This window comes from Notolepis coatsorum (genome assembly GCF_963971535.1).
Source record: "Notolepis coatsorum genome assembly, chromosome: 5".
Classification (NCBI taxonomy): Eukaryota; Metazoa; Chordata; class Actinopteri; order Aulopiformes; family Paralepididae; genus Notolepis; species Notolepis coatsorum.
Window position 1 is genome coordinate 120,677,958 of NC_140169.1, and position 25,696 is coordinate 120,703,653.

Consider the following 25,696-nt stretch of genomic DNA (forward strand, 5'->3'; position numbering starts at 1 on the left):
TGCATCGTAACACATATAGACACAAAGCCATCACACACCCGCTGTAATGTAGTACAAGTTATACAATGGCATGCACATTTCTTGATTCTGATTGGCTGAAACACTTGTTTCAGACGTTGTTATTTCTCATAACACACTCCACATGATCCCAGAACCCGCCCACAACCGAATTACTTTGTTTCCGAATCACTCCGGCGTTCATTCTTTTACTGAATGAAACCAAGATGGCGGACAATCATCTTTATGAATGGATTGATTCAGTCATCATAACGACTCATTCAAAATAGATAGATTTACCTGGAATATGTTAGTTGTTTACACAATGTTGGATTATGTAATTGGTTTGTCATGACTCATTGTAAAACAACATATAAATCGTGGGGGGGAGTGGCCACTGGCAGTTGCAGAATCCGACTCCTCTCGGGTGAACGTGCAGACACTCTATCAGCCTACCCAGCATGTAATAGAACTCAACTCGTTATTATTGGCGCATAGATTGCAGAAATACGGGAACGTTTTGATTATATTTAAAAGGCTTTGACATTGTAAAACGAAATAAGTGGCGTTTCGAAGCTGTAAGCAGAATACAAGTCATAGGAACACCCACGATATAGTGTTCTTCCCCTTTCCTACTGTATAAGAAAGAATTAAAAACGCATTGCAAGGAGAACAGAGGTTATTTGTTTCGCGTGATTTTAAAAATGCTGTATTAAAAGAACCAATATAAGGATCCACACAAGCTTTCTACTGTGGGTACATATTGGCGTCCCGCAACTATTCCCCAATCACTTCTATCACAGAAAATGCTTAGAAAAGGAAAGCAGACGGTTGTTATTTCGTATATAATACACTCCACTTGACCCCAGAACCTCAATGTAAATAAACCATAATCACCCTACAAAAACAGTACTGTATTTGTAAATCTGGTATGTCATAAATGTATAGATGTAGCAGTACTGTCTATCTGTATGTCATGTATGTCATATATGTTATGATTCATTGAAAATGGGGGACCCTGATGTAAACAAGACGAAAGTCTTTCTCTGGTCTGCATCCCCTTAACAATTGTGTGTATAGCTGTACTGTATTGTACCCATTCTGCAATCTGGTAATACAATTTTCAATCAATCAATCAATCAATCAATCAATCAATCATTCCAATAACAACCGCTAACTTCACTGTTAGATGGCATGCTTTGAAGCAACCTATGTGTAGCACCCTGAATATTCGACTATTATTCATAAGTGCTGACTTGCCTTTTATCTCCCCTTTGTGCACAAAGACATGTTAACTAGTTTCCATTGATATTCTCCTGAACAATGACGCGAGTTTCTCCTTATCTCACCGGCTGGAATATGGATTATGAACACTAAACTGAATCATATTCAATTCACCCAGTTCTTCCTGTGGGGCTAGTTGGCGGTACCAGCAGGGGGCGGCGGTGGCAGGCGGAGCGCACGAGAGAGGCATGGAGGAGAAGCAAGTCAACTGAAACGGAAGTGGAGAGAACCAGCGTCTTCGACGTTGGACTTGGACCTGAATGGTCGTGTCGTTGGAAGAGCCCCGTAGTGGAATATGCGGGTGAACGTATTGAACTTGAATATATTACGGGTTATACTAGAAATATAAGCGTAGTAGCGTGTTGAATATCCCCACAGAATAACCCTAGTGATACAGCGAGTTATCCTAGAAGAAAGCGGTATAGCCAAGTGGCTTATGTTAACGTTATCCCCTCCAGCGAGGTGCCCGGCCAGCGTTGCCTGAAGAGAACTGGTGGTTAGAGGCACCGTGCGTTGTTGCATGTTTTGGCTAGCAGGAGGGCTGTCTAGGACCCACAGAGTAGCTTCAGTTAAGGTAGCCCCCAGATTATTAAAGCGCGTCAACTCAGCACCGGCAGCCAGCAGCCAGCAGCCTGTCAGCGCCGGCAGTCAACATCTTCTCCGCACCGGCGGTCGGCAGCCTAGCACGGGAGTTCGTCCCGTCCAGCAGAGGTCGCCATCACCCAGCACGTGCCTCCAGCCCGCTACTGCCCCCTCTGCCTAACACAGCTTGCTAGCTCCTGGGACGAGAGCGTTCGACGCCATCTTACCACCCGGACTAGTGGTGGTGCGGCGAGGCCGCTATCTTGGTTGAGTACACTGGCACTTCGGTGACCAAGATCCTATTGTACATTACACAATGAGTCGCGGCCTACGGGCGAAGCTAATGGTTGCTAACCACAGTTCATAGGGGTACCCCATAAACACTACATGCCGGCATTAGTTTAGGACTTTTGTTAGGTAAAGTGGGCCCACCTTTTCATTTCCTTTGAGTGTGATAACGTGTATGGTCATGCCTATTGATTTCCCGTCTAGTTAACCCTGTTTCTTCCTGGGGTACATTAATGCTGCCGTAATATGTAAAGCCTTAGAGAAAGGTATTATTGTATACGTGTTATATATATATTATTATTATAATTATTAGTAATTAGGAATAATAATATTATATGCCATTTGACTCACTGCCAGTAATACTTGTCACTGCCCAGTATAAGTAACACTAAACAAACTAAGACGGGAATTGTGTGTGTGCGTGTCCATTATTGAGTCTAACCCTAACCCTTTTTAATGCGGGTAATATTATTATTATTTAACCCTTTCCCCATACAGTCATTAAGGTCTCTAGTGGTCATCAAGGGAGGGTACTGCTTGCGGGAGGAACAAATCTATTTATTCATCTATCAGTCACTAGGTGTGGGACGGCTAACGGAGGTATTGGGGGAAGTGAGAGCAGATTGGGGAGTACTGCTGACCGCCCCGGAAGGGCGAGGAAGACCAGAGTACCAGACCAGGTTGGTAAATCCCGGGCCCCATCCACTCCCACTGCCGGCCTCCAGTTTGACGCTCCAGGCCCAAAGACGAGGGTGCAGTCAGACGGAGCTCTACTGTGTCCCGCTACCCAGTGACTGTGCACACCCGTTCCCACAAAGCAGGGATAATCCACCCTGCTACATATGTATAGATGTAGCACTGTCTATCTGTAATAAAATGTTCAATCAATCAATCAATCATTCCAATAACAACCGCTAACTTCACTCCAACCAGGCTCGGCTGGTCCCCCCCCCCCCGCACCAGACTCAAAAAGAGAGGCGATCGCTCCTTCAAGGCCGTGGCCCCCAAGCTATGGAACCAGCTTCCCCTGGAGATCCGATCTGCCCCCTCGCTGGAGACATTTAAGGCCCGTCTAAAAACCCATTTCTATTCCGTGGCCTTCAATAAACCCTGATTCTCCCACACTCTAACTCACACACTCCCATGCAATTTTATCCTGCCCCCTCCCTCTTGTATCTCTTCTTATGCTCCTCTGTCCCCTGTGTGCTACTGTACTTTGTGTTCCCCTATCCGTGTGTTGTCCTACTGTCCTATTCTCTGAATGTACTGTCTTGTCCTGCTGTGCCTTTTTGTATTTTTGTATATTTTATATTAGGACATTGATTTTAAGCTTTGATTGTACAACACTTTGGTTGGCTCTTGTGCTTTTAAACGTGCTATATAAATAAATTACTTGACTTGACTTGACATGGCATGCTTTGAAGAAACCTATGTATAGATGTAGCACTGTCTATCTGTAATACAATTTTCAATCAATCAATCAATCATTCCAATAACAACCGCTAACTTCACTGTTAGATGGCATGCTTTGAAGCAACCTATGTATAGATGTAGCACTGTCTATCTGTAATAAAATGTTCAATCAATCAATCAATCAATAATTCCAATAACAACTGCTAACTTCACTGTTAAATGGCGTGCTTTGAAGCAACCTATGTATAGATGTAGCACTGTCTATCTGTAATAACATTTTCAATCAATCATTCCAATAACAACCGCTAACTTCACTGTTAGATGGCATGCTTTGAAACACTGCACCTCCCAGCAGCTTCTAGACACGGAGGCAATTTTTTTCTTTTCTTTTTTACCTACTTTTTCTGTGGATGGTTTTGTGAATAAATCTCCATTATGCTTCAATTAATGTGTGTTTATTGTATAGCAATAAGGTTGGATGAATTCGGCAATTGTATAAAAGACATTACACCACTTGTAGTCGTGTTATAAGAATTAGAGCATGCCTAGGGGGGTCTAACGACCACCCCTAGGCATGCTCTAATTCTTATAACACACTCCTGCGCATGATGTAATGCTTAAACACAGCCACAGTGGCCTCCGCCTGAGCATGTGGGACGGTGTGAGTGACCGTGAGAGACAGACATCACCATGCTCTCCCCATGAGGTTTATGATAATCTCATTACAATCCACACTGACTTCCACTCACAGTCAGAATGCCCTGGGAACAACAGTCAGACTGTGCTACAGACCTAATCTAAACACAAGAGAACATAAGAGCAAGGGGTGACAGCTCAAAAGAAAAGTGTTTCTACCTGTGTCTAATTGTCTATCTAAAACACAAGAGAATTAGCCTCTTCACACAAGGCGTAGTCTATAATGTAATGCTCAATAGAGTGATGTATGGATCACATGCCAGGATCACAATCAATCTTGCTTCTTATATACAGTACAAGCAGCCCAGACAGCCATGATGTTGGGATAATACTCTGGTTAAAACTGAAGTTAATGAGGTGACAGCTGTCAGATGCTGGGGGTGAGTGGGGGGTGGGGGCTACGGGATGCATTGCCTCCTCTAGTGCAAACAACTCAGTGAAACACAAGTCCATTTCACCCTGTTGTAAGCTTCTTCTGGCACATTATGGATGGATGAAAGTAAGTGTAATTAAAATGCTAAACTTCAGTGTAGCCTGTTGCAGCCTGTAAGTGGATGGAGGCTTATTTTGGAATTGGAATAGAGCCAGTTGCGTTATTGTTTCACTCCTCTGTGCGTTCACTTTCACTTTCAAGCTCATGCCTTTTACAGACACACAATACCACACTATGATGGTAGTTCTTTTGGAATATCTCATTTGCATGACGGTCTGTCCTCTGCTAGGTATGTTGGACACTTTCAAAGTCTGTATTGTGTTTGAGGCAGATCTCTGTGCATGAGAGGGGAGAGGATGGAAAGCTGAGGGAGGAGGAGCAGGAGGAGGAGGAGGAGGAGGAGATGGGGGCTGGCTGCGCATGTGAATGTGTATGTCTCTGTCTTCCAATAATGGGCTGTCATTACATATAGGCATTACATGGGCTAATGGATGCAGCGCTCCTGCAACATTAACCACAGTACAATAAATATGAATGATATCGCAAAATGATCGGATGACAGCCAGGCACGTATTAAACAAACAAACATAAACATTATCCCCTTTTCTCATCCACCCACTCGACATTGAGAGAAAAATTTATTTCCCAATCGCTAGGCCAAGGTAGGTATGCAATAATCACTACAAGCACACAAGACCTACCTGTGCTGGGTGTTTGTTGGGGCGTTCCCTTAGACTTGAGCTGTGCTGTTCCACCTAATCCAGAGACCTGGAGAGAAACCAAAGACATGATGTTGCAAACAACGTGTAATATCCACCACCTTATCATCCATACACAGCATTGCTAAACTCATACAGGTAAATCCTCGTTCTGGAGTTGAACAAGTCCCAACACATTATTGTTTAAAGTACATAGGAGTCAGAGAGGTCAATAGGTGTAGGCTACTCACTCAATACTGTACACTGTAAGAAAAAAAGCTGGAAGAAAACTGTAAATGTCTGGCATCAATGGTTTCCAGATACTTACTGTCAAATTACAGTAAAATCAAATACATTTACAGATTACAACCATTATTTAATGGTTAATATTTTGATAAAAGGTAATTTACTGTATGTTTATGGTATTTACACTTAAAGTAGAAAAACAAAGGTAATCTGTAAAATAATAGTGAATTTCCTGTGATTTTTTTTTTACAGTGTACACACACCACCAGTAGAACTACAACACACTAAAGGCTTGCTTGCTTAGCCTACACCGTTCCCAGGATGGAGACAGAGGAGAGACAGGGAGACATACACTATAATGTAAGGGGACTTCCTGCCTGTAAGGGAACGTCCTGTAGATGTCTGACTCCAAAATAAACATCTACAGGATGCTATGATGATGATGATGATGATGATGATGATGATGATGATGATGATGATGATGATGATGATGATCACTCAGAGGAAGCAAATGTATCCCCAAACCAAATACTAAGAACTATGTAAGGTAGGTAAATGACAAATAGGCTATAGTTTATTATTAAGTGATATTTATTTGTTAAAATTTGTTTTAAGTAGCTCTACATTCCAATTTCCGACAGCAATGACTAATATAGTGTTTGGTCAGTAACATGGGTATCCCATTCCCTCCACTCTGCAGTAAACACAAAATAAATTGTCTGCCATTCACACTTTATCCAGTCAGGAGACAGAACCCTAGATATTTTTTACTTATTACAAGAAGTCTTGCTGAGTCAAATTGACTGACATATTATTGTACTTGTTTCAAGCCAATAATTATTTGCTTAAAACTAGTTTGTATTTATTATTTTTTTCAGACCATTTTTGCAGTGTGATTGATTGAAAACGTTATTAACATATTGCAGAATGGGTACAATACAGCACAGCTCAATACAACATCTGCTAAGAGGATGAAGACCAGAAAAATATTTTGTCTTGTTTACATAAGGGTCCTCCATTTCCAATTCATCAAAACATTTAGAGACATACAAATATACAGTACTGTGTAAGAAAGAGAGAACATCATAAAAAATATAAATCAGAAGGAGAAGAAAATGTACAATAGAGGGGGCTGGGGTTGGGTGGGGGAGTGGGGATTTTGACATTTACCGGGGCCAGTTTCTAATTGCAGCCACCCGTAGGTGCTCTTTAAGAGCGGTTTTGAAGGTGGATAGGGATTCACATTCCTTTACGGCTGTGGGTAGGGCGTTCCACATTATTGTGGTATAGTTGCGAAATGTGTTTAGTCCCTTGTTTGAGCCGAATCTGGGTTGAACGTGATTTGTGGAACTCCCTCTGGTGTTGTGGTCGTGGACTTCACTGACCTTTAGGAAGTATTTCGACATGTACATGGGTATCTTTGCAGTGTAGTGTATCTTGTAGACTAGGCCCATTGCAAGTTGCATACTCTGTCGTCTATTCTAAGCCATCCTAGATTGTCAAAATGGGCAGGGGTAAGGTGGGTTTTAGGAGTAAGGCCAAGCAGTATCCTGACCAGTTCTCTCAGAAGTTCTCTCTTCTGATTGGATAAAGTGAGAACGGGATACTAGAAAATGTAGTTTATTTTTATTGTAGAGGGGAGGGACTGGACCCACAGACGAAAACACTCTAAATCAACTTATTTTTTTTTAACAAATAAAATACCACTTGCACCTTTAACAGGGCAGCAATGTAAATATCACAATCAATAGCTTACTATAACAACAGAGATTCTCAACATATAAGATAAGATCTTTATTATCTTTATCTGTCTACTTGTGTATGAAAGGGCGAGGTAAAACGTTAATAATTGCTGGCATTTTCACCACATTCAGTTATAAACATACTGATGTAGTCAAAGTATGGATGATCATGCGCAGTTTGTGTAGCAGGTAGAAACGCGGTCATACGTGTGTAGAGCACAAGGGGCAGACAGGGGTGAGATTGTGATCCTCTTCAATACTATTTTTGTTACTATTTTGAACAAATTGTGTGTCAATGGTGTGTGTGCGTGTGTGTTCGTGCGTGCAACCTGGGCTTTCCCAATGCACTCAGTCATATAGATTCTCTTTATAGCTGTCTCCAGAATATTCTCTAGCCAGCTACTCAAAAAACCATGACATTACTCTTTTATATCCGCCTATCTCTCTCTCTCTCTCTCACACACCTACACGCACACACACACGGACATACAATGACGCACCATTTGCCCAAAATAGCAACCAAAATGGGATTGAAGAGGGTCGCTTTATTTAGGAAATCCTCGTCCACTGTATGCCCCTCGTCCCCTATAACACTACCCATGTATGCACCTGTTTCTATTGCGGGGCTCATGGTTCAGTGAGAGATATCTAGATATGGCTGGCACTGACAGAACAACATTCACTCCTAACTAACGGTAAGAGAAACACATCCTATTCATCTTGCTTTATTATTATTATAATATGAAATTAACTGAAACCAAGCAGCGTCATGCACTTCTATTTCGTATTCTGTGTCTCTCCACCCAAACTAAAAGTAACGGAGTGGTTGGTGTTGGGCTGTTGACACTGACAGTTGTGTCTGGACGGTGGTGGTGGCAGCTATGATAACATACAGTACTAACATAATAACGTTAGCTGGCTAGCCTGTACTCTGCTAACGTTAGCTAGCTAGCTGTATAATGTTAGCTACGCTTAATTCGTGGCCAGCATGGTCTAGTCTGGCAAGTCGCTGCACACCATGCTCCTCGTTTTGCTATATTGCCGATAGTATATTCTGCCAAATGCATTCACCGGTGTGTCGCTAAAGACAGGGTACTGTTGTAGCAGCCTACCCCCTCTGGAGGCCTTAGCGATAAACACACACGCACTGACTGCGCGCTCACTCGTGGGATGGGATGGGGGACAAGTCTTTTGACTGAACTATAAATACAAAACCGATAATAAATGGCTCGAAATCTGTTGGGGGGAAAAGAAAATAATTTTGAGTCAATTTCACCAAATGTTAGCGAAGCTTACTTACTATCGTGCGATCGCAGTCCCTTTTATAGCGGCCGTCCCGTTGTGTGCGATGATAGATAGTCCGTTGCCACAGTGTCCGTTGCTCAGGTTGCGCTAGATTCCCCACCACCTAAGCCCCGTGGTTGTGCGCATGCGCTTCACAGTTGCAGGATTTTGACCTGACATTACCGTAACTGCGCTCCTACTTCCATCCTCCTGAACCGACATGGCGGTTCCTGATTACGTTTTTATTTCTCCCTCTCTCTCTCTCTCTCTCTCTCTCTCTCTCCCTCTCTCTCTCCCTCTCATTCTGCAATTGTGTAACAGTGACATGACATGCCGTGGTTACTATTTATTTTGTTAATACAGTACTCCCAGCATACAGGTAACAGGTATATGTGACTCAACTTACAATGCGTCGCCACCTGCCAGAATCATGATGAACCCATTATGATACTGCTATCTTGGCAGGCAAACAACAGGTGATCACGTAACAGTAACAGACAGTTACAGCCAATAACCTAGAGACTATACCAATGGTCTGACTCTAGATCAACAGGGTAGGCATCAGCTAATTGAAATCAACATTTTAAATAGCCTACAAACACACACAACACAAACAAAATGATCTCAAGTGTTGTTTTTTTCCCTCTTTATTTTTGCACTCATTCGCGTGGTAAGAAAGAAGCAGCCACTTACAGATTTAACATCCAACACAAGGCTCTACGGACACACACAGTCACCGACCAGTCACAGTGCCTTCAAAACACCTAAACCATCCAACAATAAAATAAATTCATGTCATATTAATCATAAAAAATAACAGCACCAGTTGTTGAACCTTGACGCTCCATAAAGATGTGTTGCTCCATCTCTACATGGTGCTCATTCATGGGTGAGGGCGTGGCACATGGTGATTCACATTGGCACAGATATCCCTTCAGCTAAAAGGAAAGTCTTCCATATAATACACAGATAAGGAGACATGATCATGTATATAAATATAATACTGTTAGGCAGGAATGAGAAACATCCATAGGAGAGGTGAAAGCGGATACATGAGGAGTCTGTCACCTGTGCGGCTCAGTGTTCCTGCTTGGTGGGGCTGGCTGGGATACATGTGTTAAGTCAGCTAAACGAGGTAGTCAAAGTATATACTGGGGTGGACCCTGACTCTAGCTAGAGTGTAGTAAGATCAAAAGGAGTGACAAAGCAGTTGGACTTCATCACCACACAGTGTGGTTCATCAAAATGAAATAATAATAATAATAATAATAATAATAATAATAATAATAATAATAATAATAATAATAATAATAATAATAATAATAATAATAACACTGTTAGAACCCTATGACGCATCAGGATACCAACCACAGGGGCAATCCAATCACAAACGGAAACCAGGGGATATCCAAGGGAAAACGAGAAGCACATATTCTCATACAATTCTAAAGCTATGGTGACAAACTGCATACTGTATGTGTATGTGTGTGTGTGTGAGGGGATATACATACTTCACTGAATGTAGTTTCTACCATTGTTTAAATAAGTCAGCCAACACCGATTCAGTCAATCCATCAAAAACTGTACTGGTTTTGATCTCTCACAGAAGTTTGCTTAGTTTGCATTTTGTGTCTTAATGCCAGGTGAGAGACAATGAGCAGAGTTGATCTATATTCAAATGGTCAGTTTGAATTAGGAAACATTTAATCAATAGCCCTTCACTCGCATGTAATTAATAAATCACTCCAATCAGATACTAATTCGATTTACAGACTCACTTTGGCAAATCGCCGATCGCCAATTTGATCATCAATCAATTCGACTGTCAACCAATCAGAGACCAGCGCTTGAATTTATTTTCCCTCTAACTCTAATCCTGTGGTTGAAAATCAGTGCAGTTTTCCTGGTTGCTCAGAAATGTACAAAACAACGAGGCTCGGGGAGTTGTTGTTCCGGTGTCATGGTTACCAGATACCACTGGAGCGGCCACCCGGTGGGGCCAGGATACGAGCTGAGGACCTTTTAGGGATATGGTCATCCACCTGGGAGCCTGAGTGAGAAAAACAACAACAACTTAATTGTATAATAATTAAGTGATGTAGACATATACACCACATATTAAAATAACATATCCATTATCTTCATACCCCCTCAAGACAAATGTCCTGATACACCATTCAGTTATTTATTTATTTATTTATTTATTTATTCATTCATTCATTCATTCATTCATTCATTCATTCATTCATTCATTCATTCATTCATTCGTTTGTTCATTCATTCATTCATTCATTCATTCAGTCAGTCACACAGAGACACAGATACCAGAGAGACCAGCCAACCTTATTTAACCTATATTTATCCAGGAAGTCTCATTGACATCTAGCCAAGGTAGCAGCAGTAGGCCTACATAATAATTACAGACAATACAACAGTCAACAATACATAGAACACTCCTCAGTTACAGTATCTTGTATAAGACTTTTAAAATCACCTGAGAGGCTGAAGGAGGACTCGTGAAGGTCCCTGCCCCCATGGTGTCCACGGGGAGAGGACTTGTTGGCCTCTTCCTCTCCGTCTATAGGGCCCAGTCCAAGCTCCTTCTTGATAGAGATGGTCACCTTGGCCACGTCTCCAGAGTAGGGGTCCCTGTCAACCCCCTTTAAAGCCTGGGTCTGAAAGAGAAAGGGAGGAAGTACTAATAAGAGGGAAGAAGTGAAACACAACAGGGTATTGTATCTGTGTCTCGTCTGTCTGTCTGTAACCACGCCCACTTGTACATTTCATATCCCATTTGACATGAATTTCAAAGTCACCCAAGAATCTGTGTTAATGAAGGTTTTTTAAAGATCAACAGCACTGGTCAAGGTCAAAGTTCAAGGCATAGTACTGGCGACAGACTAAGGGATGCTTGGTTGGGGTGTGAGCCAGGGCAAATCAGACTACACAATATTATAATGAGTCTCGTCAGTCTACCTGGTATTCTCTGACCTAAATAATCATGACTGGAGGGCGGGTTTACATGTCAACATGTGCTTTAGCGCAAGTGTTTTTTGATAAAGGAGAATGGCTAGTTTAATCCCCTTGGTGGAGGAGGCTCTGGACCTCATGCAGTTTGCCTATAGAGCTAAAATTGGGTAGAGGATGCCTCAATCACATTACTCAACTTCCTGTATAAACACCCAGAAGGTCCTGGCAAACATGCCAGACTTTTATTTTAGTATTTCTCATCTGCATTCAACACTATGTAGCCACATGTTCTAGTTAGTAAAATCTCAACACAAACACACTCACATGAATTAAATAATAATAAATGTAGGACCTGCTCAGAGGTCATCAATCGGCACACATGCGATGCATGCATGCAATTCGTATCTGCGATTAACCCATCCCGTCGTCCTTCCCCCCCAAGGGCAGCCGGGAGCAGACAGGCGTCAACGTGAGCCGCGCCAGGGGACCAATCCAAGTGCTCCTGTCCGTCTTCATCAAGGACGCCACAGCGTTAGCGATCTATTGTTGTGCATGTTTTTCCATTGGGTTTATCTTATCGGGGGGGAAACCCTTGCGAGCACGGGGAGAACATGCAAACTCCACACAGAAAGGCCTGGGAGATACCCCACCTGGGTACCTGGCATCATGGAAACTTGGTCCCCAAGCGGGAATCGAACCCTGGACCTTCTTGCTGTGAGGCGACAGTGTTAACCACTACACCACCGTGCCGCTATATGCGTACGCACAGATATGTGCGTAACCCGTGCGTACGATCATTTCTAAGCAAAGTGTGGGAATTATCAATTTGAACGTGTGCTTGACTTTATGCATGCGTACCTGGCGCAGAGCGGTAGAATATGAAGACTACAACGCGGAAATAAGCTTCCGTGCATTCGTTTCAACACTTCAACAGAGTTTTCTGTATGACCCGTAATTCATTATAGTTAATTGTAAAATAGCGACAGTAGTGTAATTATAACAGGCTCACGCGCGAACAAGAGGTTGGCCTGCTTGTTTGGCACGGGGGGCAGACGCAGAACACCCACCTCCAAACGTGATTAAATATTGTTTAAAATACAAAGCGAAATACTATTGTGTGTCATGTTTCCAAATAAGATTGGTCACAACGAAATGCTTTCTACTTCAATTTGTTGGTTAGAATAGATGACCTCCGTTGAAACTTCACTGAGACTAACACAGTCTATTTGTGAGCTCCCGCACAGACGTGATAATAATAATAATAATAATAGCTTCATTTTATATAGCGCCTTTCAAGAGACCCAAGGTCGCTTTACATAGGGGTGTAACGACGGAGACAGGTAGGTTCCAGTTGTGGAGTAATAAGTAGAGGCAGAGAAGGTTGTTTACTCGTTAACGGTGGTTCTCTTTATTGTAGAACGGTACACCTAGAGTAATAGCAACAGATAGTACACTGACGCAGGAGATAATAATGATAACAATAATGACAGCAACGTCCAGTGTCTGCAGTACCACTGTGTACTCTGCAGGAGAATGAGAAGATCCGACAACTGAAAGGGGTTTAAGTACGACCACATTCCTGACATACCAAGCGTTCCAACGTGACAACCAATCAGGAGACCCAAACAATAAGTGACAAGTGACAGGGAGATAAGTGACAGAGAAGCCCAGTGACAGGTGTCAGAATGATGGGTGGTTCTGTTTCGTTATGGTTTCGCTCAGCACCAGTTGCACTGTACTTCACTTTGTGCACGAGCACTGAATAAAAAATTCCACCATGTACCTTTACATCCCAACATTCGTCTGGCCACACCCCCATCCGCTTACCTTCATAAGCAGGAGTGTGGTCACCTACTCGCCTCCTTCTTCACTTTCACCACAAGGAAGTGCCTTCGGTAGATCCCCACTTGACGAGGTTGTTAGTAGAAGAAAGTTGGAAAACAAAAGAAGATACATTGACATCATATCTTTATTTTCTCTCTCACTATTTTCGAGAAAATACGGCGATATTGTCTTCATTACTGGAGTGTCTGGAAGACGATGGTCATTCCGACCTTCAACGGCTTTTTCGTATTAGGAGCTCACGCCGCTGACATGCTCCCCAGCTACAGTCCTCCTTGCTGCGGCTGGATGGGGTTGCCCTCCGGCCACACAGCCGGACTGTGGGAAGCACCGACTGTTGTGAGAAGCGGTTGTTTCCAGGTTGGGTACGTACTGTTTTGCTTGCAAGCTCTGGTTGTTGTTGATGCTGTGGGGGTTAGCTGACAATTTACGAAACGCCGACTTCAGGCTGGGGTCCTCTGCTCGGCTTAAACGGCGGTCGGAGGATCTTGGTCTGACGCCCATGATGGTCAATCTAGTGGGCCCCGACCAGGACCTGGTGATCCCAGGATTCTCGAGCGGATGCTTCTCTGTCCCGTGCAGGCCCCATCTTTCATATACAAATGAAAGTATACCCTAACGAGGAAATGTGGGCATAGGATCTTCTTTATTGGGAGTTCCATGCTCAAAGTCGGCTGCAGCCCGAAATGGGAACTGTGCTGGCCCCGCTGCATGTCTGGATCACCGTTGAACACTGTGTTCTGACATTCTTTTTCTTTTCCCTCTTAGGGGAGGGACTTGGACAGCGGCCTGTCTGAAGTGTGGCTTGTTATGTCGTTGTGTACAGTTCAGGTGATAGCTGCTTAGCTTGCGTGCTAGTTGTGGACTACTGTGTTAGCCAGTCAGCTGTTAGCTGCGACGCTAGCCCGCTGTGTTACCAGGCTAGTAAACGTTAGCTTGTTGCTATCGGTCGAATGGCTGTTAGCTTAATGCTACACTGTTGAACGTTTTCTATGACCATAACATGCCTTAAACACTCTGACTACGACGTCATCTTTGACAGAGGAGCCCTGCCAGCGAGGACTGCGTCAAACATGGAGGAACATAGCGGCTGGGTGGCGCAACAACGTTACCCTCGTCATCAACACAGGGATGCTGTGTTCAACTTCGGTGCCCCGTTAGCCAGATTGCAGTTCTCTTGGCCGGCGCTCAGGGTAGGAAGGTCCCGACCGGACCTTAAACACTTCTTCTTTCCTTCCCTTCTAAATGTTTTGTAATAACGATGTTTTCCAAAACGTGTGTTGCTGCAATGCATTGAGGATACGGCGCGTGTTGTGTGTGAATTGTCTTGTCACTGGTATAGCTTCTCTCTCCATAGAAATCGGGTTGTTGTTACATGTGTAAAAATGATCTGGTTAGTTGTGATGAAAACATGTGTGTTCATGTAACGTGAACTCACAACTAAGGGGGTTATTTAACCTATAAAGCTATGCTTAGTGACATGTGATTAAGGAATGAATTCTTTTCTCAGCCTGTAATGACAATGAACAGTGTGTTCACATATTAACAGGGTTACCTGTTCAACTTGGTTGTATCAAGGGTAAGGAAAGAGGGGTGATCCCTCACCCTCCTCTCAGACATGTTGTTTACAATATATTGTGTCACTGTGTTTGTGGGGATACGATGTAACCCTCAGCTTAATTGCTGGGGTTGTGCTAAACCGCTTGAGAAACTATATTTTCCTAAAGAAAAGATTGTTTGGTCACTTATCGTGTGTGCTTAGCAAGGCCTGTGGCCAATACATAATCGAGGATTCTGTATTCTCTCGTTATGAAAAACGGCATTCCTCTGTAGCAAGAGTGTACTTTTGCCATTTTTTGTTGTGATGAAGGGTTGTGTGTGTCTTGTGATCTACAACTGGGTTAGGTTTGGCCACAGAAGCACATGTGTAAGTCTGGTACCGGGGCTCTTAAAGGGGGCCCTCTCTATTCTGTGTTTTTTCCTTAGTAAAAATCAGATAGCAGGTTAGCACACGAGCTATGTGAAGCTGTTAGACACTTCATGTAGCAGACTATGACTGTGTCATGCTCTTTTTTGTCATTACATCGTATCATGGGTGTGGGGTCGTAAAGGGGTGAACTGGTAATCCTTCCCTCCCCTTTTCTGATTGGTCAGGGGTTAAAACCTCCTGTCCTTCAAGGTTCCTGTCACGTTGCTGTTCGGCACGTTACAGGGTAAGAGGGGGGGGGGGGGGAGTTTCCTGGTCCCACGCCCTGGAAGATTGGGCGTGTGCACCGCAGAAATCCCCCCGCCATAGAGTACGTCACTGTGCGCGTCTCTGTTGGTAAAGACTTCCGTGAGTTGTTCAGGTCCATGTTATGGATCTGTTTCAGGGAGTTGTCAGAGCTCCTCCTCACGAAGCTCCTCCTCGGGCCTTCTGTGAGTTCGGACTCTCCTTCTCTGTGAGGGAGCCTCCTCAGAGTTCAGAGCCTCCTCCTCAGATTGTCAAGGTGAGTAGAACTTCAAAAAGGAGTTCTGCTCTATTGTGTGTGTATTCGATTCAATTCGATTATTGAGTGTGTATTGGTTCAGTGCCTCCTCCTCGGAGAGCCCTAACCCAAATATTACATAGCTCAATGTTGCAATATATTCTTTTCAATCTATACAGCTCGCGTGGGAAGTCTCTCTGGGGATTTCCGTCTCCTCCCTATGGCGAGGGTGGTGGGATGTAAAAATGTAAAAAAAAAATACCCTCAGCTGCGTCACGTTGGATTCATGTCAGTCTGTGTTTCTTTCTTTTTTGGATAAAAAGAGGAAGGTACATGAAGCACGACGGCTCCATGTCGTTCTCCCAGGCGACTTGGAGGAACAATGTTTGGTGTCTTGCTAGACTATCCATTGATGTGTTTGGGTCTCGACGCATACATAGTGCTGGCTCGGTGTGTTTCTGTTAAAGAATCACGCAGGGGCTAAGTGCGCCTTGGTTGCTTGTTAAAACAGCGTTTTTATAGGGCAACTGGGATGGAGTTTTGTCTCTTCCGAGCGCCAGTTTACTAGGTTGTCTCGATGAATTCTCGTTCATATCTGGGGGATGTTAATGGAATAGATCAGAACATAGGTAGAGGGGTCTCACGCCCTTAGGGTGGGCCACTGAGCACGGTCCAAATGGGGACCGTCTGGGTGGCGCCCTCTTTTCATGTTTTAGATCGACACGCATACCTACCCCCTCTTCTGGAGTGGGCATGTCGGCGTGGTTACGACACGGGACTGGTCTGGTCGCGCTGGTCCAGGTCAGTTAACCCGTTGTCCGCCGGGGATGCAGATCTGCTGTTCTGGTACCCTGAGGGACTTGTGTTTTTTTCGGGGGGAAAAATGCCGGGTCGGTCCGGGTGTCACAGGGTTAGGCGTTATGGAGACCCTTTGTTGGGTACATGTTGTACTCTGCACTATCGTAATGGCTTACGGCTATACCAACCTGTACACGCCCGATCTCGTCCGATCTCGGTAGCTAAGCAGGTTCAGTCCTGGTTAGTACTTGGTTGGGAGACCGCCTGGGAATACCAAGTGCGGTGTGCTTAGGGCTGGTTCTCCATTCTTTCCGCTCCTCTCTCACGCGTGGCGAAGAGGGGGCTGTTGGGGTGGTCTTGGACCTCCTCTGGTAACCCTGTGCTTCCCGTGCCGCCGGGCCCGGTTTGAAGTAAAGTTTTGTTGATACCGTAGGCCTGGGATAACCCTTTTTTGAAAACTGAAACACTTGTACTGCGGTATAGCCGGTGTATACCCGCAGGTGTGTTTTGGAGTTTTTTCTTGAGGGGTTATAATAATAATAATAATAATAATACATCTATTTTATATAGCGCTTTTCCAGGTGCTCAAAGACGCTTTACATGGGCAGGAGAGACAAACTATGGCAAAACAAAAAACAGAACAAAAATAATACATGACAAAATAAAATAAAATAACACCGACAGAATTAGAGGTCAAAAGCAAGATTGAAAAGGTGAGTTTTGAGGGCTGATTTAAAAGATGTCAGGGTGTTTGCATCACGGATATGGCTGGGGAGGGCATTCCAGAGGGAGGGGGCAGCAGCAGCAAAGGCCCTGTCGCCCCAGGTCCGGAGCCTGGTCGTGGGAGGTGTTAGGAGGTTGGCATCTGCAGACCTAAGGCGACGGGTGGGCGTGTGACGGTGGAGGAGGTCGGACAGGTAGGGAGGGGCAAGGTTGTTGAGGGCTTTAAATGTGATGAGTAGTATTTTAAAATGTATCCTGTATTTGATTGGAAGCCAGTGGAGGTCGTGGAGGACAGGGGTGATGTGATCAGAGCGACGGGTGGAGGTGAGCATGCGGAACAACCACCGTCTGTACCGAGAGGGTAGTTGATTCCCTGGTATGTTGGAGCAGAGTCAACTCCCGGGTTACCTGGTTGAGTGTGCCCCTGCACGTTCATGACGTCTGCCAATCATGTCAGCCTTCTCTGCCTCGACCCCTCTGGGTGGGTTTTTTTTAATGGAGGCTTTGTCATGGTGATCAACAACGCCAGCATACGCCCCTTCCGCCGGGGGGGCTGTTTTTAGCTGACTCCTTTGGCGCCTGTCTCGTCCGCAGTGCTCCAGGCTCAGGTTACAGCCTGCTGCCTGGTTTCCCCGGTGCGCTGCCTGCTTCTGTTGGTTTGTAGGAGTGCGGAACAAACAGACTGCCAGACGGTTGTTTAGATGCAATACACGTAAAGTCTCATGTTTACTTCCCACTTCCTTAATACAAACTAATACGTCATCACGTCAACCCGTGTGACTACATAACGTCAATGCCCTCTAACCACACCCTGTGCATAACATTGAACATGGAGGTGACAGAATATGAATGTGAATTCTATTGTCCATTATTGTCCCCCACATGCGCCCCCCCAGAATTCACAAGAACTGGCAGCATGAGCCGTTGAGGACCCCGTAAAATCCTGACGAAGCGGCTTCGGGTGTCCAGAGTCTGTGTAGCGACGGGACCAGTTACCACCAGAGGGTGGTCTGAGGACTTAACGGCCAGGGGGAAACCCTGCGTCATGGTGGAACCCGTAGACCCCGGAGGGCGGTCTGAGGTTCTGATGGCCGGAGGGCGGCCGCGCCGCGGCGGCTGAGCTACAGGAACCGGACGGTCCAGGTCCACATGAGCCGGTTTCAGACGGTCCACTGAAATGTGGTCCGGTTTCCCTCCTATTTCGACTACAAATGACTTGTCCCCTGTCTCCAGAACACGAAAAGGCCCCTCATATGGTGGCCGTAGTGGCGACCGATGGGCATCATGGCGGACAAAGACGTACTTTGCTGTATGGAGATCAGGTGGAATATAAGCCTGGGGCACAATGTGCTGTGACGTAGGCACCGGCCTAAATACCTTGGCATTGTCCAGGAAAACAGACCGTTGCTGGCCAGCAGACCAAGGTGTTGTGGTGTTGGGCATGAAATCCCCGGGGACTCGCAATGGCTGCCCATAAACCAGTTCGGCTGAGGAGGACTGAAGATCTTCCTTAGGGGCTGATCGGAGGCCCAGCATGACCCACGGAAGTCTGTCAACCCACCCATTGTCCCGAAGACTGGCCCTGAATGCGGCCTTCATTGACCTATGAAACCTCTCGCACAGTCCATTGGCTTGAGGGTGATAAGCCGCTGTACGGTGCAGCTTTACCCCGAGACCCTGGGCCACAGCATTCCAGAGCTCCGATGTAAACTGAGGTCCCCGGTCGGAGGTTATATCCGATGGAGCACCAAAACGGGCAACCCAGGTGCCGATGAATGCTTGTGCAATGTCGGCAGATGTAGTTGAAGATAGTGGCATGGCCTCTGGCCAACGGGTTGTCCTGTCAATCATGGTAAGGAGGTGGGTGCAACCGTGTGATGGTGGCAGTGGCCCAACCAAGTCTATGTGCACATGATCAAACCGCCTTTCAGGCACATTGAAAGGGGTTAGTGGGGCCTTGGTGTGGCGGTGTACCTTGGCCCGTTGACACTCTAGACAAGCATTAGCCCAATCCCGAACATCCTTTTTAAGACCGTGCCAGACGAACTTGGCTGCCACCAACAGCTGAGATGGTTTCCTGCCCGGGTGAGAAAGGCAGTGAAGGGCGTCGAAAACACGCCTCCTCCAAGCGGCAGGGACAACAGGGCGAGGCTGCCCAAGTGAGATGTCACACAGGAGCGTAGAACCAGTGTCATTAAAAGAGATGTCCACCAACTGAAGACCTGTATCGGTGGTCCTACATGCCTGGACGTCCTTGTCGGAAAGCTGATCGGCTGCCATCTGTGCATAATCAATCCCGAGGTGGACCGTACTGATGATAGCACGAGAGAGGCAGTCGGCGACAGGGTTGTCCTTCTCGGCCACATGTTGGATGTCTGTTGTAAACTTCGAGATGGAGGACAACTGGCGTTGCTGGCGAGCGGACCATGGCTCTGAGACCTTGGCCATAGCAAAGGTCAACGGTTTGTGATCGACAAATGCTGTGAATGGTCTGCCCTCCAACAGGAAACGGAAATGCCGTACCGCCAGATAGAGGCTGAGGAGCTCCCGGTCAAAGGTGCTGTAATTGCGCTCACTGGCTCTGAGCTGCCGACTAAAAAAGGCAAGGGGTTGCCAGTGACCATCGACTAGCTGCTCATACACTGCCCCAACAGCATAATCCGATGCGTCGGTTGTGAGAGCGATCTGCGCCTCAGGTAATGGGTGCGCCAACATGGCCGCTGTAGCCAGGGCTTGCTTAGTGTTTTTAAAAGCTCCCTCCATCTCCTCTGTCCAAGTGAGAGTGAGCTTAGCAGGTTTGCCCTTGAGTGCCTCGTAGAGGGGCTGCATGAGCTGGGCTGCGCCAGGCACAAAGCGATGATAAAAATTCACCATACCCAAAAATTCCTGTAGTGCCCGGACGGTGGAGGGCTGCGGAAACTCGCTCACAGCCTGCACTTTCGATGGCAGAGGCACTGCCCCATCCTTTGTGATGCGGTGCCCAAGGAAATCAATTATTCGCAGTCCAAACTGGCACTTAGCTGGGTTAAGAATCAAGCCATGCTGACTCAGGCGCTCAAAAAGTGTGCGGAGGTGAACCATGTGTTCAGCCCTGGAGGAGCTGGCGATGAGGATGTCATCTAAATAAATGAACAGGAAAGGCAGGTCCCTTAACACACTGTCCATGAGGCGCTGAAATGCTTGGGCAGCGTTCTTGAGCCCAAAAGGCATGCGGAGGAACTCAAAAAGCCAGAAAGGGGTGATTACCGCGGTCTTGGAAATGTCCTGTGACTGCACCGGCACCTGGTGATAACCACGAACCAGGTCCACTTTAGAAAATATGACCTTCCCCGCAAGGCGAGATGAAAAGTCCTGAATGTGTGGTATAGGATAGCGGTCAGGGGTCGTAGCATCATTCAGGCGGCGATAATCACCACACGGGCGCCAACCTCCGGCGGCCTTTGGCACCATATGGAGTGGCGAGGCCCAGGGGCTATTGGACCGGCGCACTATGCCGAGGCACTCCATCGCCTCAAACTCCGCTTTAGCAATAGCCAGTTTACCTGGATCCAGGCGCCATGCACGGGCATGTACTGGCGGGCCTGCAGTCGGTATATAATGTTCCACACCGTGCTTAGCTGTAGCTGCTGAAAAATTTGGCATGGTAAGAACTGGGAACTCAGCCAACATACTTGAGAACTCAGAGGCAGTAAGGGTACTGGACAGCCTTGAGGAGCTAGAACCACTGAGTTCACATGGGAATGAGCTAAAAGTCTCTGCGCTGACCAAGCGCCGGTTTTTAATGTCCACCAGCAGCCCATGGGCACACAAAAAATCTGCACCTAACAATGGGTTAGACACCTCAGCGGTAACAAACGTCCATGAGAAATGCTGTCCCTCCAAACACAATGTCACCATAGGTCCGTATGGGACTGCCGTTGGCCGCCTCTAGTGGTGAACCCCGTACTCCGGCTTGTATATCCAAAACAGATGCGGGTAAAACGCTCACAGTGGCCCCAGTGTCGCACAAAAAACGCCGCCCAGAAAGTGTGTCTCTAATAAATAATAAACTGCCTTCATGGCCAACACTCATGGCAGCTAGCGGGTGCTGGCCCTCTCGTTTCCCGACACCTTGGCATGGGGGTAGTTACATGGGGGTAGGCATTTTCTAGCCTTAGAGCCAAACTGTGCATGGTAGAAACACACTGTGGGCTTTTGTCTCTGGGCCGGGGCGGGGGCAGCAGCAACAGCAGGGGGCGGAGAGTCATCCACCTGGTACACAATATTGTTAGCCACCTGACACTGTTGTGTAGCAGAGAAAAACCTATCAGCCTCTTTAGCCAATGCCCGATAGTCTATAATGGGAGAGTTAGCCAAAGCCGACCGCACTTGCCATGGTAGCTGCTGCAGGAATAGCTCCTTAAAGATAAAACAAGGCTTGTGGTTGCCTGGTAGTAAAGCCAACATTCGATCCATTAGCTCCGATGGTTTAGCATCGCCCAAGCCCGGCAAAGACAGTAGCTGACGTGCACGCTCAGACTCCGTTTGACCAAAAGTTTCTAGCAGCACGTCTTTCAGTGTGTCGTACTTACTATCCTCCAGAGGATTCCCGAGCAGATGTGCTACTCTGGATGCGGTAGCCCCGCCGAGCGCAGATACCACGTAATAATACTTTGTATCATCCTCTGTTATCCTCCGTATAGCGAACTGTGCCTCCGTTTGCGCGAACCAAACAGCAGCCTGCTGCTCCCAGAACTCCGGTAGCTTCACTGCTACAGCGTTCACAGACATGTTTGCTTGTTCAAAAAATTTAATCCAGTCTTTGGAAGCGTCCAAAAACGATCGTCAGAGTCACCAATGTAGGAGTGCGGAACAAACAGACTGCCAGACGGTTGTTTAGATGCAATACACGTAAAGTCTCATGTTTACTTCCCACTTCCTTAATACAAACTAATACGTCATCACGTCAACCCGTGTGACTACATAACGTCAATGCCCTCTAACCACACCCTGTGCATAACATTGAACATGGAGGTGACAGAATATGAATGTGAATTCTATTGTCCATTATTGTCCCCCACAGGTTAACCTTTTTGTGTGCTGACGGCCATGCTGACTGCCTGTTCTGCAGGGTCAGTGTGCCAGGCGGTGTGCTATTGGGGGGAAAGGGCCCGCTCTTGGAGGGGCTTTATCCGAATACGCTGGCGATGTGGGGGGCGGTGTCACTAAGTGACCGCCTGGTGGGGTCTTGATGCCTGGCGTCATTGACCTCTCCGGGCCCCCTTTTTCCAGGGGATCCAGTCCCTTCGGTGGGTCTGGGTCTTCCTTCGTGCTCCGCTGCTACAGCCTTGCCACGGGGTTGGGTTGCTCTTGACCCCGTGATTTTGGGGGCAGTAACGAGGTTGTTCCTTCCGTTCGTTCCCGGGTGGCATGCGGGTTGTGCGTGTGTGTAGTCGTGGGGTCAAGCCACGGTCTGCTCACCCTGTGCGTTGAGTTGCTTGAGTTCCTCTTCGCACAGTCGGATCCGTCTCCCTCCCGTAAGCCTCCAATAGGGGGGGTATCCTCCATTAGGGAGGGTCGGGGGGCTCGGTCCTCCCCGGTCTGATGGTTGTGGGGGGCCTCAGCGGGGTACATTTGTCGGGCTATGGCTCCCGCTCAGCTCCTGTTGTGCAACTGGTGCTGAGCGAAGCCATAATGAAACAGAACGTAAGGTTATGTATATAACCAAGTTCTGTGAGTTATGGTGCGCTCAGCACCAGGACGCCGCTGCGGCCCTTGATCTCGCCTTATGGTGAAAGTTTGGGAAGGAGGCGAGTAGGTGACCACACTCCTGCTTATGAAGGTAAGCGGATGGGGGTGTGGCCAGACGAATGTTGGGATGTAAAGGTACATGGTGGAATTTTTTATTCAGTGCTCGTGCACGAAGTGAAGTACAGTGCAACTGGTGCTGAGCGCACCATAACTCACAGAACTTGGTTATATACATAACCTTACGTTCTCAGGCGGGCCAGAGAACCCAAGCGTTACAAGGGGGGGGGGGGGGAAATAACAAAGTAACAAACATAGTGGACAGATACAACATATAAATATGATGGAATTCAAGTTTGCGTTTTATTACAATACAACTACTCGGTTCGACTGGAAACTCAAATTAATGTGCTAAAAAAAGAGAGTAACGCCATTTATAAACAACAATCTGAAGTACAAATACGTAGCACAAGACAACAGCACTACTCTCAGGGTTCTAAACCAAGTCACCTACTAGCTATGCGGTTAAGAGTCAACACAAAATTTGCAGATATAAATTCCATTAAAGCACAACAAGGACTTGTTACAGACCCTAAAAAAATCAACGAGACATTCAAAGAGTTCTACTCCAACTTGTATAAATCAGAAACGACCTTCGATCAAAACAAAATGGATACATATCTTAATCAAATTAACCTCCCCAAACTATCAGAGGATGACGCTAAACAGTTAGAAACACCCATCACACTAGATTAACTTAGGGAGGCCATATCTGAAATGCAAAGTGGTAGGGCTCCTGGAAGAGACGGTATCCCACCAGAAATGTACCTCTCATGTTGGGACGTAATTGGACCCCTATTACTTAATATGATTTTATACTCAATCAAGGAGGGGAACTTCCATAAGAACGACAATATTGCACTCATAACAGTCCTCCTTAAAAAAGACAAAGACCCCACCGATTGCGGTAGTTACAGACCCTTAAGCCTCCTCGGAACCGATATCAAGCTGTATTCTAAGGTATTAGCCATCAGACTCCAAAAGCATATGACGTCTTTAGTTCATCCGGACCAGACTGGCTTCATAAGAGGCCGCTTGATCACGGATAATATAAGACGATTACCACACGTACTAGATGCCAGCAAGGATGACACCACACATAAGGCGATGCTGTCCCTGGATGCGATGAAAGCTTTTGATAGGTTGGAATGGTCTTATCTATGGGCAGTATTAGAAAGGATGGGGTTAGGAAAAGGATTCATTGATATGATTAAAGTATTATACAAAGACCCATCGGCCATGATTACAACAGGTATAATCACCTCCGAAATCTTTCCGGTATCACGCTCCTCTAGACAGGGTTGCCCTCTTAGTCCCGGACTATTCGATTTATCATTAGAGCCTTTAGCACAATATATAAGACAATCCCAATTCATAGAACCAATCGCAATCAAGGGCACACAACATAAAATTTGTTTATATGCGGACGACGTAATACTGTTCATGCAAAACCCTAACACCGCAATGCCTCATCTTCTCAAGTTGATTGATGAATTTGGCAGTCTATCGGGATTTAGGATAAATTGGCCAAAGTCGGCTTTCCTTCCACTTAATGCCCCTGCAAAAAATATACTCCTTCCAGAAGAAATACCAATGGTTAAACACTTTAGATGTTTGGGAGTTGAAGTATTCCCTACTATAAGCCAAACGGTGAAGTACAATTACATAAAAATACAAAATAAGATCAAATACGACTTTGACAGGTGGTCAAAACTTAAAAACTCAGTTCAGGCATGGGTATCAATAGTTAAGATGGATGTCCTACCTAGAATCAACTTCATTAGCTCAATGCTACCGTTACCCCCAAAATTACACTCTACCGCATACAAATTTATTTGGAATAACAAACCACCACGTATAAAAAGATCCACCGCACAGAGAAACAAAGCCGATGGAGGTATGGCATTTCCAGATTTTTACCACTATTTTAAGGCGTACACTTTAAGACCACTGACAACCTGGTTTGATTCCCAAGCATCAGTATCCTGGAGAAATTTAGAAGTAAATATAGTAGCACCACATAGACTGCAGGACATAGTATACACCAAATTATCAATTAAGCAATGCGAATTGAAATTTGGCCCCATTATTACTCATGCGATCCGGATATGGCGTGAAACACAAAAAAAATATTCTAACCCACATAAATGGCATAGTCATACTCCCATATTCAATAACAATGCACCCCTGATTGGAAAACGACCTATAAGATACCCTAAATGGGAAAAGCAGGGCATACACACATTAGGAGATGTTTTCAACAAACAGGGTTTTTGTAGATATGAAGAAATACATAAAAAATGTAATCTCACCAGATCCACATATTATTTTTACGCACAGTTATTGGTATGTTTGAAGGCTCATGGAGTCCCATTAAGGATACCAATTGAACACCACAGATACCACAAATTCTTCTATGAAAGAGAGACATCGAGAGGTTTTGTA

General features: G+C 45.7%; 2 protein-coding genes across 2 annotated transcripts in view; both read right to left on the bottom strand.

Moving 5' to 3' along the window:
- mapre3b (microtubule-associated protein, RP/EB family, member 3b) overlaps window positions 1-8,775 on the bottom strand; it is a 26,347-nt gene extending 17,572 nt beyond the window's left edge. The window contains exons 1-2 of the mRNA XM_084314869.1: window positions 8,680-8,775; window positions 5,395-5,461 (exon numbers count right to left, since the gene is read on the bottom strand). The gene's annotated coding sequence lies outside the window, so the exon portion shown is untranslated. The remainder of the gene's footprint in view (window positions 1-5,394; window positions 5,462-8,679) is intronic.
- Window positions 8,776-10,627: 1,852 nt separating this feature from the next.
- The window catches only part of LOC311229324 (dihydropyrimidinase-related protein 5-like), a gene marked incomplete at both ends in the record, with an annotated part of 60,675 nt that continues 45,606 nt past the window's right edge, over window positions 10,628-25,696 (bottom strand). The window contains 2 exons of the mRNA XM_084315401.1: window positions 10,628-10,713; window positions 11,158-11,338. Coding sequence (XP_084171527.1) covers window positions 10,628-10,713; window positions 11,158-11,338 — 267 coding nt within the window. The remainder of the gene's footprint in view (window positions 10,714-11,157; window positions 11,339-25,696) is intronic.